Genomic DNA, 17,790 nt, shown 5'->3' with positions numbered 1-17,790 from the left:
AATTCAGAGACACCATTTTCTTGCGTACTGAGCAATTTATTTGTTTCTAGTTCTTATATTGACTTTTCATAAATATCCATCTCACATCTCCAATAAAGAAGTAAAAGGTCAATAAAGGCCCTTGAGAGCAGGGCCCATCTCTTACTTTTATTGTGAATTAGCACCTGGGACATAGTAGATGCTCGAGTCTTTTACCATCTAGTAAATTCCCTCTGGCCAATGCTTCCCCAAATGAGACCGTTCAGGGGTTTGCAGGGAAACAGACCCAGCGGTATCATTTCCAAAGGGAAGCATCTTCCACTTCCTTTGATTATATGAAAGTCTAACTGTTGCTTGCTACCCTCTTAACACGTGCTAGCTAGCTTTTCTTTCTCACAGATTCAGAAAACCTCCAAAGGAATAGTATCTATTTGAAATGTATTTATTTCACTATATTCATTTCTTACAGGTAGCGTCTATCTATGGCAATTTAGTTTGTTTTCCATTCATGAGAGTGACACCAAGTTTTCTTTTTAAATACGGTTAAGTAGTAGTAACTGTTTAAAGGGAAACAAAAGCAAAAAACCCTGAAGTAACAGAGGTGGAACAAAAATGAGGTAAAAACGAAAAAAAGAACAAAAACCTCCAAACTAGAAAGGTGATTCAAAGACTAAAGATTGGGAAAATAATGCCCTAGGCAAAATGTCCTCATTCTTGAGGGGCAAGAGGGAGGGCTTCCAAGGGTGCAGGTCTGTTAGATTCAGGAGGCCTTTGAATAGAGTTCACCAATGTGACAGAGCCAACGTCGCAGTAACAAGATCCTGCTACATCTTGGGAGGATCACACACCCATACGCGGTGTGCTACCAAAGCAGGTCAAAAACTGAAGCCAAAGCAAATTCTTAAATCTTAAAAAAACCCTTTATAAAGCAAGATATATCCTAGTATTAAGCTGGTCTCAGGGAAAAAAAAAATAATATAAAGGGCATTCAGCCAGTAGCTGTATTTAACAAGCAAAATATCATCAAAATCTAATGATCCAACTTTTATTATTCCAACTGCAGTGTAGAGACGTCACAGCCACTTGGGGGGAATGTACAACTTCCGCAGCCTTCACACCACGGCAAAAAGCCATACAACTTTAAAGATAAGCCCATGAGGTACACTTTTTTGAAGGAAACGGCTGGGTCTCTTCACCAAGGTTTCCAGCATGTTCCAGTAACACACACCCCAGTTCTGCTTACAAACAAAAGGAGAAAGAGCAACGCATTATGAAATCCATCCCTTGCCACAGGGAGGTGGGTCATTCCGTGGGAGTGACATCTTTGGGCTCTGCCTCAGTCTGTTCCGCTTTGGTTTCTGTGACCGGCGGGGCAGGAGCTGCGCCCCTCACCGTGCCGTCCACTGCGCCGTCCGTCTCGGCCACCACCTCCTGCTCTTCACCTGCGGCTTCGGTGGTTTCACCTCCAGCCTCTGCGTTGGCGTCGCCCTTCTCTGGAGCTGCGCCACATGGTGTCTCCACTTCCACCAGCTGCTCAGAGTGGGGACTGTGAGTGGCCTCGGCTGTATCCACGGGGCCTTGCCCTTCGGGCGGCGTGTCACTGCCTTCTGGGGCCGGTGCCCCCTCCCCATCTACCGCTCTCACTGCTGCTGTGATGACCTCAGCCAACACCTCTGCGGCCACCTCCTCGGGCGTCTCCTCCTTCTCACCTCCTAAAGTGTCATCTCCTTCGATTTCTGGGTCGACAGCTTCGCTAGTGAAAGGGTCTTCACCCTGGCCAAGAGGAGCAACAGGTCAGTGCAAAGGTGAGACAAGGGGCCCAGGTTGCTGGGAGTCACGGTTTTGACGCTGAGCAGCCAACGGGAGAAACCCTTTCAGCTACGGCAGGTGAGTGCATCCCACAGGTGCTCAGCGCCTTTGAAGTCAGGAAAGGCTTCTCGGAAGAGCCTTACGGCAACCGTTTTTGCATCTTTTCACTTTTATTGTCTTAGTTAGCTAAGGCCTGGAGTACAAATAAAGGGCTGAATCAAGGGCTGTTTTTGTTTTCAGCACTAGTAATTTTGATATTTACAATGGGTTTTTGAAAAATGTACTTTTCCCTCCCCCTTCAAAGACTTTTTAGGATGAAGTATTTACAAATATTTACTACAGCTGCCTACCTCCCCCCCACCCGCCCACTGTTTTTCATTCAAGCACATAATGGTGAAGAAAAGTTAAAAAAGACCTAGGATTTCTTAACCCAATTAAAACAAAAAAGCCTCATAACAAAAGTTATGACTATTTACAATTTTAGCTTCATTTATTTTATTTTTTAAAGATTATTTATGTATTTATTCATGAGAGACAGAGAGAGAGGCAGAGACACAGGCAGAGGGAGAAGCAGGCTCCACGCAGGGAGCCTGACGTGGGACTTGATCCTGGGTCTCCAAGATCAGGCCCTGGGCCGAAAGCAGCACCAAACCACTGAGCCACCCGGGCTACCCAATTTTAGCTTCATTTAAGCACACAGCCCTGGTTACGGTTACAAGGGTGCCCCATTCTGCAGATAAGGAGACTCAGCAACTTGCCCAAGGCCACACAACTACTGAACTCCAGTCAGGACACAGAAGTCAAACTTAAGACTAAAAACTGTCTCTGGCTTAGAAAATATAAACATCACTGGTAGATTAGCAAATAGGTTTTAAAATGCAGTATTTAGGGGGTGCCTGGTTGGCTTAGGGGAACATGCGACTCTTGATCTCAGGTCAGGAGTTCGAGCCCCACATTAGGTGTGGAGATAACTTGAAGAAAAAAATTTTTTTAATAAATAAATTCAATAAACTTAAAACCAAAAACACAGGGATGCCTGGGTGGCTCAGTGGTTGAGTGTCTGCCTTTGGCTCAGAACGTGATCCCGTAGTCCTGGGACTGAGTCCCACATCGGGCTCCCTGCATGGAGCCTGCTACTCTGTCTGCCTATGTCTCTGCCTCTCCATGTCTCATGAATAAATAAATAAAATAAGTCTTTATACACACACACGTCTCTCTCTCCAAACACACTGACCAGGCCTGAATCTTAAATTGGTTGCTCTTTCTGGCTTCTTTCCTGGACAACTATCAGCTAACTTGGATTTTTCTGTGAGCATCTCGGCATCATTGCTCAGTACTTCGAGCATATTCAAGGTTTCTCATGGTGAGCCCGCAACCATGCCCACAAGTAGGGAATCACAGGAAATCCATTGTTGTGGAATTCCCACTCATGATACATTCTTCAAAACAATCCGAACTGCTAAATACTGCACTCTGGATGCAACTCCACACTTGCAGAGTTCATCCTGCATCCCAAAAGCTTTTCCCATCCACTGCACTCCTAAGCACAAACCTTGAGGTATTTTTCCAGCATCTTCACTATGTGTCTGTTGTTCAAAACACTCTTAGCCACATGAAGACTGGTCTTCTTGAACTGTTCAGCAGCCAACTGTAAAGGAAACCAAACATGGACTTTGACACATGGTGTGCGCAGAGGAGCGAGCAAACAAACTGGCCAGGCTGTACCAAGTTGCCCCGGGAGTAGCCCTAGACAAAAAAATGACTACCACCTCTCTTCACCATGGCAGATCCTGTAATGCCAGGGTCCGAGAATGACAGAAAGAAGGCCCTGGAGGGACACCGGAGCTCAGACTATGAAACAGCACAGAGAAGCCTGATAATCTTAAGAGACAGAAGAACAGGCACAACACTGACGTCCGGTACCTTGTGCAGGAGCAAAGCAAGTTCTTTTTTTTTTTTTTAAGCAAGCTTTTTCTTTTTCAGTTCTTTGAGTTCTAATGACTTTACCAGTAAAATCAGCAGCAGAAGTAGGAATGCTGCAACCATTTGGCTGTTTTAGAGCTGAAGCCATTCAAAGGATAATCCCTTGTTTGTACAGTGCTCAGTGGACGAGCTTTCATGAGGTAGGAGATGTGTGGGCAGCACTCAGGACAGGCGGTAAGAGCCTGTGGGCCAGGCATGGCCATGCCCATGCCTTCCATCTGGACTCTGGCCGCTCTAGCCCATGAGCAGCACACCTGAGGTGTTAGAGATCTCGTGTCCCACAAAGCCCAAAACATTTGCGATTTGACCCTCTGTAAGACATCTGCTGATACCCTGAGCTACATACACATTTAGCCACAGGCCCCAACGGCTAGTGAAGGCCCAGTTAGTTCTTGACTCTGGGTCCCCCAGGCCACTGTGCTCTTCTTAACGACCCTCAGCCCCTGCTTCTGAGAAATCCAGTTTGTCAGGAACTGGGAAATTTCCCTGTGTGGTTTATAGGGAACATTTTTTTTTTTTTTTTTTTTTTTTATAGGGAACATTTTCAACATTTTTTAAGGAGTTTCAGCTACTACTCTATGTAAAATCAACCCCCCAGCAACACACTGTTTCACATGATACTAGAAACTGGGACACCTCTTACAGCCCGCTGATGAAATCACAGTCGGTGGAACCTGTCAAGAGCCCCTGATCAGCTAACATTCCCCACAAGACACAGAGGGCTCTGAACCTCACTGCCAGAGGCCTGGAAGTGCTGGCCAGGCCTGAGGAGGGGGCTCACCCTGCGGTTGTGATTGTGGTCCACCGAATGCAGGTGCCGTTGGAGGAGCTGATGCTGCGCGGGGATTAGCATGTCACAAGCCAGGCAGTGAGCAGCCTCTATCTTCTTGAAAAAGTGCTCCTGGCCAATCCCTGTAGATACAACCCACGTCTGGTGTGATCCGGGACAGCAGGCAGGTGATGCTCTCCTCCTGCTCCCCAGAAGGGCCCCTATTTTCTCCTGGTAGTCCATGAGGACTAGGTTGGGAGAGAATCTGTGGGGCCATCACCCGCCCTCCAGCATGACTATGTGGATGGAAGCACCTCCACATCTGGGGGTTTTATTCTTCAACTTTTTTCATCCCTCTGGTCATTTCTCTTCAAAAAAAGAGGAAGACACCAGAAAGCTTCATATCAGTCCAATAAGCTGCCAGTAGAGCTGGGACATTCATCAGGCCACACTTACGGGCTTTACATTGTGAAGCAGCCTGGCTGGGGGTCTTCTGTCACATTCTCAGCAGCCCTGTGTTGGGCTGGCTTTGTACCCAGCTGCACGCCTTAGCAGCATGTGGAATAGTGCACCCCAGGATCCTGACTCACCTTTGAAAGGATCTGGTTTGGGCTTCGTGCTTTCCTTCTCCATCAACTCCTGCCGCCGCTTCTCAATTTTCTTATTCCTGTTCACAATATACTCCTAGAGGAGATGGCACCAAATGAAACGAGGACAGGATGCTGTATGCGCCTGACTCTCAGTTCACCCAGGGCAGAACTCATGGGAACTACAATGGCCACAGCGCTTGGCTCTCCCTCTGACCTGGGACTTGTACACTGTTATTGTGGAAAGTCCAGGCCTCTTATTTCCCTCCCCTTTCCCTTCTCTGTAGGGATCGGATTCCTATAGGACCATCAGGAAACACTCTGACAGAGGCTGAGTGTGCTTTACCTGGAGGAACTCCACTGTCTTGTCAGGGAGTTTGGTACTTATAAACCTCAGTGTCTCTTTGTGAAATTTGCTCTGTAGATGCTTCTGGATTTCTTCATCTTCAAAACTACGAAACTTGCACACAGAACAGGCGAACTGAATCCTGGAGAAGATGAAAAGAGCAATGAGTAGGAATAACCATGGGGATCCTGGGGTGGCTCAGCGGTTTGGCACCCGCCTTTGGCCCAGAGCATGATTCTGGAGACCCGGGATCGAGTCCCACATCGGGCTCCCTGCATGAAGCCTGCTTCTCTCTCTGCCTGTGTCTCTGCCTCTCTCTCATGAATAAATAAATAAAATCTTAAAGGAAAAAAAAAAAAAAAAAGGAATAACCAGCTCATCTCTGGTCAGAATGGAAACAAGATAGTAATTTCTGTACCCAGGCTTGATTGTGTGAGGCATCATAGTAACAGTTGCCTCAGGTCTCCCCATTCCAAGAACGGGGGTAAATCTTGCAAGTGTTTCAGGAAAAGGATTCATGCACCCCATCAGTCTTTTTGGCCCAAAGTTCCACAAGAGAACACCCAAAAGTGGAGACTTTCCAAACTGTGGACTACCTAAAAGCCCCCAAACCACTGCTCTGGGGGTGTAGTACCTAACTCCAGTAACTTCTTTATATAGCCACCAGGATAATACAGGGTAACCTCATTTTAATGTGAGGGAGTAATTCCTGAAGGCCTTCCACAGCTTAAAATTCACAAAACCCAAGACCAATTTTCCCATGGGACTCCACATAAAGCCCCATCATATCAAATTCTGTGGCTAAAAACTGACATCTTGGGGTGCCTGGGTGGCTTAATCAGTTAAGCTCTGTCTTTGGCTCAGGTCGTGGTCCTGAGGTCCTGGGATTGAGCCCCACGTTGAGCTCCCTGCTCAGTGGGGGGCCTGTCCCTCCTCTGATGTTGCTCCCCCCCTTGTGCTCTATCAAATAAGTAAATAAAATCTTTTGGGAAAAAACTAAAAAAAAAAAAACCTGATATCTCTCTGTTGCTTACTTTAAATTAAAAAAAAAAGATTTACTTATTTATTTATTCATGAGAGAGACACAGAGGCAGAAACACAGGCAGAGGGGAAGCAGGTTCCCTGTAGGGAGCTTGATTCGAGACTCAATCCACCAGGATGATCCAGGATCACACCCTGAGCCAAAGGCAGATGCTCAAAGGGAGCCACCCAGGTGCCCCATGTTGCTTCCTTTCAAAACCTCACAAATGCAATCATGCTGTAAGGCAAGAGAAGAGTAGCCTGCAGAGCCCTACGTCCCCACAGTGAGGCGCCACTTCCCTTGGCTCTGGGCGAACAGCACAGGCCCTGGGGCACTCAGGATTCCTCAGGCACCAACACAAGACTCCTTCCTGCCAGGTCCCAATGCCTGGCTTCTGACCTCTGGAAAAGGCACTAGACGCTTATTTTTGCACATACACCCAACAGAAAAGTGAAAAGAAAGCTCTGGGACCCTATGTGTACCAAAGAAGTGCAGGGTTCATGACTCTTGCTGCATCTTTACCTTCCCTGTGACAATTTCTCCTGGTCTCTTTGAGGACCCTCCATTGCTAGGGTGGAGTCTAAAGATTCCTTCCAGAAAAAAAAAGTCATCTCAGTTCTCCTGGGGCATGAAAATAATCTAATCTAGCCATCGTATATTCATCTGTTTGAAAAACAAGCATTTTGATGACTTTCTGTTTAACATTCGGAAGCACCTACCTTCCAGTTCCTGGCTTTCTTGTCTCTGCTGTTGGTTGTTTTACTAATGTTTCTTTTGCGTTTCTTTGCACAGGGAAAGCACAACCTGATCTGAGCTTTAGGGGCAAGGATTGCCCCTCAAGTCAGAAGGAGAGCCTGTGCATTGAGAAATAGCCACAGGCAGTCAAAGCCAGAGCAACCTAGGGCTCCCATGGTCACCAGTGATTTACATATCTAGTCACCAGCACCTGATCACTGGAAAGGCTGAGAGGCACATGGTGCAGTCACACCAACACCCTTTGCACTTTTGCCATTCTTTTCCATTTAGAGACAAGATTTGTAAGGCAACATCCCTGCATATGTAACTGTCACGGTAACTTCAGAGGTGGTCTGGATTTGGGCAAGACACCCAAAGCACCTTCTTAGAAGCTCTGCTGAACAAAGTTCACCTGTCTGGGGTGACAGATAAGAGCCAGGGACAAGGAAACTCCCCACAGGGGAGCCAGAGAGCCCCCTGCTGGACACATAGGCCTCAGAGACTCAGTGGAAGATCGGAATGCCATCCATCCGTGTTCCCCAAGTTTTGCATCTCTGGATCTGAGCAGGATTTCCAAACAGACTCCAGAGGCCAATCAAACTGGCTGCCCCTGCACTGTCAGGTTAAGGTGGATGAGCTCAGGAGAACCGGGACAACGCTCAGCTTCCAGCCAAGCTCCCACCTCGCCGGCCTCCTCACCTGTCAGCCGCTCGGTCTCGCATTCGGTCTCTCCTCCTTTGCTTTTCTCTTCTCTTCTTTACTTCGTCATCCTCATCGTCTTTCTCTCCTGCAACAGAGAAGTTCCTTCGAGATGCCCTGAGGACCCTGCAGAGGAGCTGAGCAGCAGGGCCTCAATGGCGGCCACAGCTCGGCCACCACACCCTGTACCTGCTGCCACCACACACGGCAGGGCCAGGACAGCCTGAGGCACCGGCACCAACAGTCTGTCCAAGGCTCCCCACAGGGATGGGCCTCTGATGCCGAATCCTTGGGAGTTCCCAGGGAGTCACCTTACCCCCTCCCCATGGCCTGATACAGCTGGGATGGCCAGGGAGCTGGCCCGCCCATCCCACTCACACCGTGGCCCACCTGCCTGTCCTTCCCTATCCTGCTTTTCCAATCCAGTGCCCTACCACTGGGTCTTCTCCCAAAGTCACTTAAGGAGAGAGAGAAGCATTTCTTCCCAGATAAAAGAGGCAGCAGCTGGAAGGCCTCAGAAAATAAAGCAAGCCACTCTACCGCCCTCCGTCCCACCTCTAGGTGGACCATGACGACAGTTCCGTCAGCCTCCTCTGAACTAGGGCCTCAGCAGGTCTGACAGTCCTTGCTGGCCCAAACTATCTTCCACTCACAAAAACCGTCCATCTAGGGCTTTCCCAGGGCTATGAGGGAAGCAGTCCTAGAAACAAAAGTGGGAAGAGACCAACTGGTCCTCCGTCGTCCCCAGGGCCAGCGCAGGAGCTCCTCCGAGAGCTGTGCAGCCCAGCGTCCCAGCGTGAGGCCAGGCCAGGCCATGGCGGCTCAGGGCCAGGGCCAGACACTGAGGAAAGGTTGGATAAGCATCTGAACTGTAACCCCTACCCCTGATGCCAGTCACGAGACTGTCCCACGAAGATGGCGACCGGCGTGCGCTGCTCAGAAGCCTCTCAAAAGGGCGTGTGGGGTTTTTGGCAAGAGGTCACTGCCTGAAACTATTACTGCTGTTTAATAGCAAAGTCATCCCGGGTAGGCAGCAGGACCTGTGCGCAATAAACATGTCACCTTTGCTTTAGCATTTGCCCTGCTGCACGAGCTGCTAAATGCTCTGCGTGGTCCCAAGCTACAGGCATAACTGCTTTAGTAAATGAGGTGAGAGGGCCTCGGTGGGTTGGCTCAGCCTAAACACATAGGAGAAGGAGTATCTAAGCTAGGGGCCTGCAAGTTTATGGGAGCCGAGCCACAAAGGAGCCAGCGTGTGATTCTTGGGGAAAACCAGCTATGGGCAGACCCATGGAAACAGGAAAAGAAACAAATGGCTTGTGGGTAAGTTCAAGGCCACGCTGTCTCAGGCTGCTTCTCTATGTTCCCCCCAACAAGGTTTAACTTTGCTCTGCTCTTGCCGCTTACTTTGGGCTCTTGGGTCCCCTATAAGGGCACTGGTGAGCCCTGCTGAGCAGTGATGGTCTCTGGAGGATCCTGGGCTTGGGTGTACCTGACTGGCCTCCCCTCCCCACAACCAGCTCCCAACCCGGGCATGTGTCTGAACTCTGTCCCACACAGCAGAGAGCGCTGCTGCTGTCAGCATCCCCACCACAGAGGCTGAGGGCACAACCCTGGGCTGGCAACTGAGGAAAGTGTGAAAAGAAGCCCAGGAAAAGACAGTACAGGGACCTGCACTGGCCAGTAAGTAACAGAGAAGATGGGCTAGACTATGCCTCTTCTGTTCTTTCTTGCATTTCTGAGACTCTCCCTTCCCTACCACTGCAAGCTGTTGCAGATACTCAGGAATGAGTTTTCCCTCTCCACAGCCTGCCTCAAGTGAGGCAAACAGACCTGTTTCCAGCAAGTGTTGCTCTAAGCCTCAGGGTGGGCACCATGGCCAAGGCCCAGCCAGTGGCCACAGCCCCTCTTCTGCCCTGAGCCACCAGTCCCTCCATCCAGGCCCCAGGTTTGCTCAGAAGGCCAGCCCGGCTGGGAGCAGGGCACACAGGAAAGCAAGCTCAAAGAGACACCGAGTGATGCCTACCTCTCTGCCTCCCGGGGTCGAAGAATTCATCCTCCTGAAAAAGGGCACACACAAAGTCGGGCTATGAGGTAGAGTTTCCAGAACCCTCCACAACTGACCCAGCACCCTGCCACCACCTGGTCATAATATGTCAGGACAAGTCCCAGGGCGGTGGAAGAGGCTGTGTGTCCTGTCACCGCTCTTGGTTGCCTTCTGAGATTCTGTAATGACCAATGTGCTTTTTTATTAAAGTCACTGGCCCTTTTCCAGTTATTTCTACAGCCAAAGAACCACCCTGGCAAACAAACGCGCACCTGCACAGTTCTGCAGTGGGAGCACCGATGGCCCATTCGTCCGCTCTATGTCAAGAGACTCTGACTGGTGGGATGCCAGTTCCAGCACTCTTTACCGAAAAGGGGCTTTATCAAGTTCCTGGCCATCTGTTCGTATTTATTGATGGTGGTAACAAACCAGGTGTAGATTAAAAAACAATACAACTGAAAATCGAAACACAGTCCTGTTTCTTAGGCATTGGGCTCAAGGTTAAAATAGGTCACCAGCAGAGACAGATTCCCAGAATCAAGATCAAAGCAAGCTCAACAGAGAGTAAGTGAGACTCGCTGATAACAGCTGGAAATTCACTGTATCCTGCCCACCCCAGAGCTGACCATCAGAAGTACTTGGTCGAAGCCTTCATACACCCAGGTCTCCAGGCCGTATCCCAGACACAGGTCAGAACTTACAGGGGCAGCAAGGGCTTACCACCTAGGTGCTTGTGCAGTCATGGCTCAGAGGGCCTTATATGCCTTTCTCCTGAACCTGGTATTAAGGGCTGAGCGACAAGGAGGCAGCTCAGCACCAGCACAAGGCTGGCAGTACCTGAGTCTTCAGCCTGAGCCCACACGGCACTCACCACACGTGTGGCCCACACCCATCACTGAGGACGTGAGAGCAGCTGGGGAGAGGGATGGGAATTTCCTTGAGAAGAGAAGGATTGTTACTAGTACAAAACTCTTAGAATCCTAGCTGCAAGTCAGGCTATTAAATACAATCATAAAGTGGTCAAGTCTACCATAGACGCTGTTGCTGCCTCTTTAGAAGAAAGGCTAACGCAAAGGAAAAATCCCACGCTACAGAAACAAAGGAGGGTGACCAGCGAAGATGGACTTACACCCCTGAATTCTTCATCTCCTGACCGGAAGTCAGCAGCTCCATCATCTACCAGACACAAAGAAGAGGGAAAGTCAGCCCCTTGGAGATTGGCCCACTCCGTTTCACCCTCCCCAGCTTGCCATCCAGGGTGACCGTGCTTGTCCTGACTGCAGTGGGGGCTGCAGGAGCGTGGAGGACACGTGCCACCCTCGAGTTCAACACCTGTCCACTGTACACATGGGTAGGCAGAGCACCAAGCACGAAACAGACTCATTTTACGAAACCACCCAGGGCCTACCGTTTTCGGAAAAATCTCCTTCGCTGTCAGCCCGGGCCAATTTGGCATCTGGCTCATCGTAGATCTGCAACTGCTTCCGTTTCCTGCCCATGCCGTCTGGGCCGCAGCGGTCAAACCCTCTCCGCCTGGGCTACAGATACAAGCACATCCGATGTACCGCTTACCCGGACCATTAAGATACCCCAGAAAAACGGAGAACAGAGAAGTTGTAAGATCAGAGATCAGAGGCAGAAAAGATCTTTTCAGGAAACAAAGATGATAGAGTCGAGCCCCACCCCCACCCCTACTTTCAGGCCCAATGGAAGAAGTCAAGACACAAAAGGCCATGTGTTATATGATTACATTCGTAAGGAAGGTCTGGGAGAGGAAGCTCTCCAAAGAAGAAAGCAGACTGGCACTTGCCAAGTACAGAGGAGAGGACCAGGACTGGGAAGTACTGCTAGTGACAGCGGTTTGCATCTTTCCTGGTTGACGGCAATGTCGTAAAATTAGATGGTGGTGATGGCTACGCAATTCTGTACGTTTTTACTAAAACCCGAACTGTGCACTTAACAATGGGCAAATCGTACGGGATACAAATTTGTCTCCATAGCGCTGTTGGCAAAGAAGGCAGATTACAACTTCCAGAGGGCTTACCCGATCCCTCATCCGCGTCTGTGACCGGCCACATCCATAGGGTACCGAGTTGTCATAACCGCCGGCCCCCTGCATGCCCATCACACCGAAGTCGGGGGCCATGGACTGGGAGAACAGGGAAGGAGGCGGCCTGCTTGGGGAGGGGCCGCCGAGGCCCCGCCCACCCACATAGTTCAGCTCTGGCCAGGGAGCAGACAGGGGCTCCGAAGAGGCCGAGGGCGGCATGAAAGGGTCGCTGCGCATGAAGGTGCTGGGGTTGCTCCGGTCCTGGAAGCGGCCCTGGCCCTGGCCCTGGCCCCGGCCCCGCATGAAGCCATCAAGGGAGCCCCGCTCACGGGCTGGGTCCCGGCAGTCGCCATACTGACTGCTAAAGCCACCATTTCGGTCAGGCATGGGGTCAAAGTCATAATCGTAGCTATAGCTGGGACGATAGGGATGGTGCTCCGGGAGGCAAGACCTGGAGTCATAGGACTCGTACGACTGGAAGCGGAAGGAGCTGCAAAGGAAGCAGAACCGTCACTACACTCTAGGCACAAGCCCAAGCCTCCTGCAAAGCTGGCTTCCCAACATTCAGAACAGCACTCCACACTGCCACACAGCCCTCCTAAATAGTCCGAAGGCAAAACAGAAAAATAACCCCCCTGAACATTGTTGATGAGGTACACAGAGCCCTTGACCACAAAAATGAGAGTCTACAGGTACCTGAAGCAGAAATAAGGAGCCTAGCACACTAGCTAGTTTAGCCAACAGTCATACCTTAAGCCCAATCACTCCGGACTCCAACTAGTCCTATCACAATGACTGCCCCAATAACTGCCCGACTCAACTACTCTGCACTCAGGAGGGAGTTGGGGAAAAGCCCTCCCTGGAAGAGGGGGTGCCCACTGCCACCTGCACAAAGCTGGGGTATGTGTGTGTCTGTGAGAAGATCCCCAGGGAAGGGTTCGGATCCATAATCACCTCTCCCGGTCCTGCATGCCCTCCCCACCGCCGCTGCTCCCGCCCCTGCCTCCTTCCTTGGACATCATGTCCAAACGCTGGTTGATCTTGGCAATGAGAGAGTCAGAATTGTCGGTGCATGGTTCTGGGCCATAAGAAGCCATGTGGACGGCAGGGCCCCCAGCTCCCAGGCTATCGCTGGCCTTGGTGGTCTCCCATGAGGCTGGGCCATAGCTGTAGGACGCTCCTGTGGTGACGCTGGTATTCTGGGCTCCATAGTAATTGTAGTTTTCGTAACCTGCCATAGGAAAAAAGAGCCAATAAGATATCAGCAGCCACAAGGTAAGTCTGGGAACAAAGCAGACACGTCTGGGGAGAAGCACCCCACTACTCATATGAAGGAAGAGCATCAAGGAACCATGCTGTCATCACCCCACACTGTTCACATCACCTGCCAAAAGGCAGGAAGAGAAGGGCAGGGGCACAGCCTCAGCAATGAGTGGTGGGTTTTCTGTGCCAGATCCAAATCTTGTTCCCCATCCAAAGCCAGAGGTGGCTGAGAGCCCACAGGTGGCAGGTGGAGCTGCTGCTTCCAGAATACAACCACAACCCCCAGCCTCCAGGAAGTTCTTGAGGATGCCCAGACCTGCCAAGCCTTCAGGAGAGCTATGAGCACAGCTAGAATGGGAGATGGGGATGGGAGGTCCCTGTATCCCAAACCTTCTGTACAGCTGACCCGAGGCTTTCTTGCCCACCCACAGACACCCAGAGGGCCTACCTTGCCAGCTGGCCACACCAGTTCCATAGGCACCTTAGGGAAACAAAACACACAAGAGCTTTGCATACTGAGTGAAAGTACCTGAAACAGCCTATGACAATTGTCACCTCATTCTACTATCCACAGGTCCAGGGCTGTTGTGGGATGCACCCCTGGTTGTCCATTAAGGCCAGGAATGGCTGAGACCCACTAGCTGTAAAACTCATTTCCTAAAGAGCACTCAGCTAAGCATAACCAAGACTTCTCTTGTAGGCAAGCCTGATCTCCCCCAACACGACAAGCAGAAAGGATGCTGCAGCGTTCCCAGGAAACGGCCGGTGAGGGCCACCAGCCAAGAGGCCAGATCCCCTGGCAGAGCCCTTCAAAAGTGCCAGTTCTTACCAGTAGCTGGAGTCTGGGCACCACTAAAACAGACCATGCATCAGTGGAAAATCATGTCCCTAACTCAACTGAGCAAAGGGACATTATGTCCCTTTATGTACCTTATGTACCTTAGTGACATGGAGGGCCTCCTCCTGGAAAACTTAAGTGACGGGTGAAAAAGTGACTCCACCACCCCTAATGGTGCTAGTGGCAAGTTCCCAGCTCAGAAAACAAAGACAGCCCTCATCCCATCCCCTGGAATAAATGCTGGCAAAAAGCAGAAAAGCCTCACCACTGGGGAGAGGACATTTTGGTCCTTCAAACATACCGATCATCGTGATCTAGATTCCAGAGCAGGGCCGGCAAATAGGCCCCCATGCCAAATCTAGCCCACTGCCTGTTTCTGTATGGCCGGCAAGCTAAAAAAAATGGTTTTTTACTTTTTTAAATGGTTGGGGGCAGGGGGATCAAAAGAATATTTCATGACATGGATTTTGAAAGGAAACGCATCATTCATATATCAGAACTCACAACTGTGCAACCAGTGATGACTAACTCTGGATTATAATTAACAACAATGGGGACGCCTGGGTGGTTCAGTGGTTGAGTGGCTGCCTTTGGCTCAGGGTGTGATCCTGGGTTCCTGGGATCAAGTCCCACATCAGGCTCTGCATGGAGCCTGCTTCTCCCTCTGCCTGTGTCTCTGCCTTTCTCTCGTGTCTCTCATAAATAAATAAAATCTTAAAAAAAAAAAAAAAAAAGACAACATATCGACACTGACTTGCTACTGACAATAAATGTACTGAGGCAAGATGTTAATAATAAGAAAAAACTTTTATTATATCCTTGGTTATTTACTTAGAATAACCAAAATTCCTAAAATAAAAGCTGTCACATACAAAAATTATATTGTATGCAAATTTCAGGGTCCTTAAATAATATTACTGCCACACCTTCACACCCATTTTTTCATAAACATCTGTAACTTGCACTGCAGGGGAGCCAGTCAGAAAGCCCCCCAAAGCCAGAAAAAAAGTACTGTGTAGTCCTTTACAGAAAAGGTCTCTGGATCCATGGGCTAGCCCCAGTCCTCCCGTCAGCCCCCCACCAGGTTACAATCATGCTAGTGTTGGGATGCAATCCATGCCTCCCCGTAAGGTCTTACCTTGGGTGTTGGTGGGTCCAGCACTCCATGCCCCATAGCCTGTAAAGAGAAGACCTGTGAGTTAGGATCCTACTTGTCACGCCAGACAACGGGTGCTTCTGAGGTGCTCTGAGAAGCCTAAAGTGCTTGCCTTGAAGAAGAGTTTGGTGCCAGCCTCATAGGAAGAGGGCATAACCACAGTACTGTCCCTCTAAAAGTCCTCCACAGCTAGTTGATTGCATTACCACATTCCACCTATCTGTCTGAGGTCAAAGCAGAAAAGAGTTGGGGGGAATAGGCTTTGGTGCCTGCTCTGCTGGTAGCCGGATGAGGAACCTCGGCCAAAGCCTCAATCTGCAACTCAGGAGGACACAGGACAAGCTGACAGCTAGCCCAGTAGTAAGACACAGTTGTGCCTCCACCCCCCGTTTGGCTCACCTAGCAGCCATAAGTCCCCTGTAACCAAGAACAAAGTTCAGAATTTGGAAACAACAGTGCCTCTCTAGGCCTCACTTCTCTGTGACTTTGGACCATCCAATGCTCCCCTGGGCCTTCAAGTCCCAGGGCTTCAGCCTGGCCTAACATATTGGGGCTGCACTCCTCTCTGTGGTGGTTCCTCTTGCCTCTGAGGACTCCCATGTCGTCCCTCTTCACTTCTGTGTCCCTGGAACCTCAAACAGAGCTGGGCATAGGTAGCTATCCATAACTGTCGATGATCCAACTTTTTGGAACAGGAATACCTCTCTTACTAGAACAACCTGAGCCACTAGCTAAGTGCCTAGTGTGTGCCAACACATGACAGGAACTGAGCACATGCTGGTGTCCCTGAGGGCCATTTAGAGATGGGAGAGCTCAGGCTTAGCCGTTAGGGTACTTGAAATTTGCTGAAATTTGCCCTCTGCAGGCTAGTCTCCCCATGCTACACGACATGTGTACGACAGGAAGAGCAGTGACAAGTAACCAAAGACGCGTGACCAACTACGAGGCACTGGTCTGAGCAAGCGTTGGCTAATCACGTAAGCTCATAACACCTCTTCAGATGGGTAACGTTTACCCTTTTGTACCCAGAGGCTCAAGAAGCTGTCACCTGCCCATGATCATAGAGCTGGAGAATGGAAGAACCGGGATGTGCCCTCAGATCAGATCTACATGCCTCCTACAGCCGGAGAACAACCGTCAAGGTTCAGCAAGTCTTGAGAAGTAACTCTAGGCGGAAAAGCGATTAGGAGGATTCAGGGAGGCCCCACCATTTAAACTGAGCCTGAAGGGTTTTGGCAGATCAGAAGTGAGGGGAATAAAACCTCTTCATGCTCAGGGTGTGCAGGGGGCCAGATGACTGGCTGAAAGATCTGGTGGGAAGTCGGCGAAGAATCCTAAGACCCAGCTGAACTGAAAAAAGGCCGAGAAACCTAGGGTTGCTTGGGCAACCCAGGGCCCTGGAGACACCCAAGCACACGGTGCCAGGACCTCTCTTGCAATTCCAGGTGCCGGATCCTAACACTGCCACCTTTCAAGACTGGTGCCTTCTCCAGCCGTTGTAGCAAAATGTTACTGCTTGTTTCTCCAACCTCATATACTCGGAAAAGGACTGCACCCGCTCAAGCCCTGCCCCCCACGTATTCCAAACTTCGACAGTTCCCAGCGGGCAAACTTGGCTTCCAGCACAGAGCAAACGCCTGCTAAGAATCTCAGGTTCCGGACACCGAGCCCAGGTCGCTCGAGAAGCTCCCTCCTGCCGCAGGCCCTGAGGCCCAAGTGGGGAAGGGGGCATATTCTCCCTTTCGCAGCCCCCAGCCACCTCCAGGGCACCGCCGCAGCGCACGTCAGGGCTCCGACTCTGCACGAAGACGCCCAACACCTGACCCCCGAAGTCCTGGGTCACGCACAGGGCAGGAGCCCGCCGCGACTGACCCCTGCAGCGGCCGCGCTCAGCTCCCCGGCGCTGCATCGCGGGGCTGGCGGGGAGGGACGGCTTCCAGGACCGGCGCGACGGACCACGTGCACCGCGCGGGGCCCCGCCGAGCCCCACAGCCCGGGGACAGGCAGCCCAACTCCCTCGGCCCCAGCCGCGGACCCCGCGCCCCACGAGCTTTCGCCGTGGCTCCGCCCCCGGGCGCCGCCATTTTGTGGCCTTCCAAAGGGGAAGGCGGGCCTCCGGGCGGCGGGGTCCACTGGCCCAGCCTCGCCGCGGCCGAGAGGTAGAAACGGCCGGGACAGCCCGAGGCGCCCCCCGAAGCCCGCCGTAGCGTCTGCCCGCCAAACCCCGCCCGCCTCCCCAAGCCTCGCCGGCCAATCCGCACGCAGCGCCCCGGGAGCGACGGCGCCGAGGTCCAATGAGCAGCGCGCGCGCGCCCCGGCCTCCTCTCCGCTCGGCCGGGTTGGAGTAACCGCGCTCCGCTGTAGGCCTCGGCCTGCAGCCTTGTACGCACCAGCGGCTGCGTCGCCTGAGCAGCGCCTGTCCGCCCCACCCCGCACCGAGGCACCCACACGAACCTCCGTAGCCCTGCTCCATGTCTTCAGCTCGGCCCGCCAGCAGCCCCTTTTTCT

At 51.3% G+C, this 17,790-nt stretch overlaps 1 protein-coding gene across 1 annotated transcript; it reads right to left on the bottom strand.

Moving 5' to 3' along the window:
- Positions 1 to 1,281: 1,281 nt before the first annotated feature.
- On the bottom strand, positions 1,282 to 17,755 carry AKAP8 (A-kinase anchoring protein 8). The gene is given in 14 exon segments (NM_001007123.1): positions 1,282 to 1,752; positions 3,341 to 3,436; positions 4,553 to 4,683; positions 5,131 to 5,224; positions 5,474 to 5,615; positions 7,929 to 8,016; positions 9,955 to 9,988; positions 11,105 to 11,151; positions 11,384 to 11,513; positions 12,020 to 12,515; positions 12,980 to 13,256; positions 13,737 to 13,769; positions 15,265 to 15,303; positions 17,737 to 17,755. Coding segments are annotated over 14 exon segments (2,097 nt in total).
- Between the last annotated feature and the right edge of the window lie 35 nt (positions 17,756 to 17,790).

This window comes from Canis lupus, chromosome 20 (genome assembly GCF_011100685.1).
Source record: "Canis lupus familiaris isolate Mischka breed German Shepherd chromosome 20, alternate assembly UU_Cfam_GSD_1.0, whole genome shotgun sequence".
Taxonomy (NCBI): domain Eukaryota; kingdom Metazoa; phylum Chordata; class Mammalia; order Carnivora; family Canidae; genus Canis; species Canis lupus.
The sequence above is the reverse complement of the archived record's forward strand: the minus strand, read 5'-3'. Positions and strand labels throughout refer to the sequence as shown.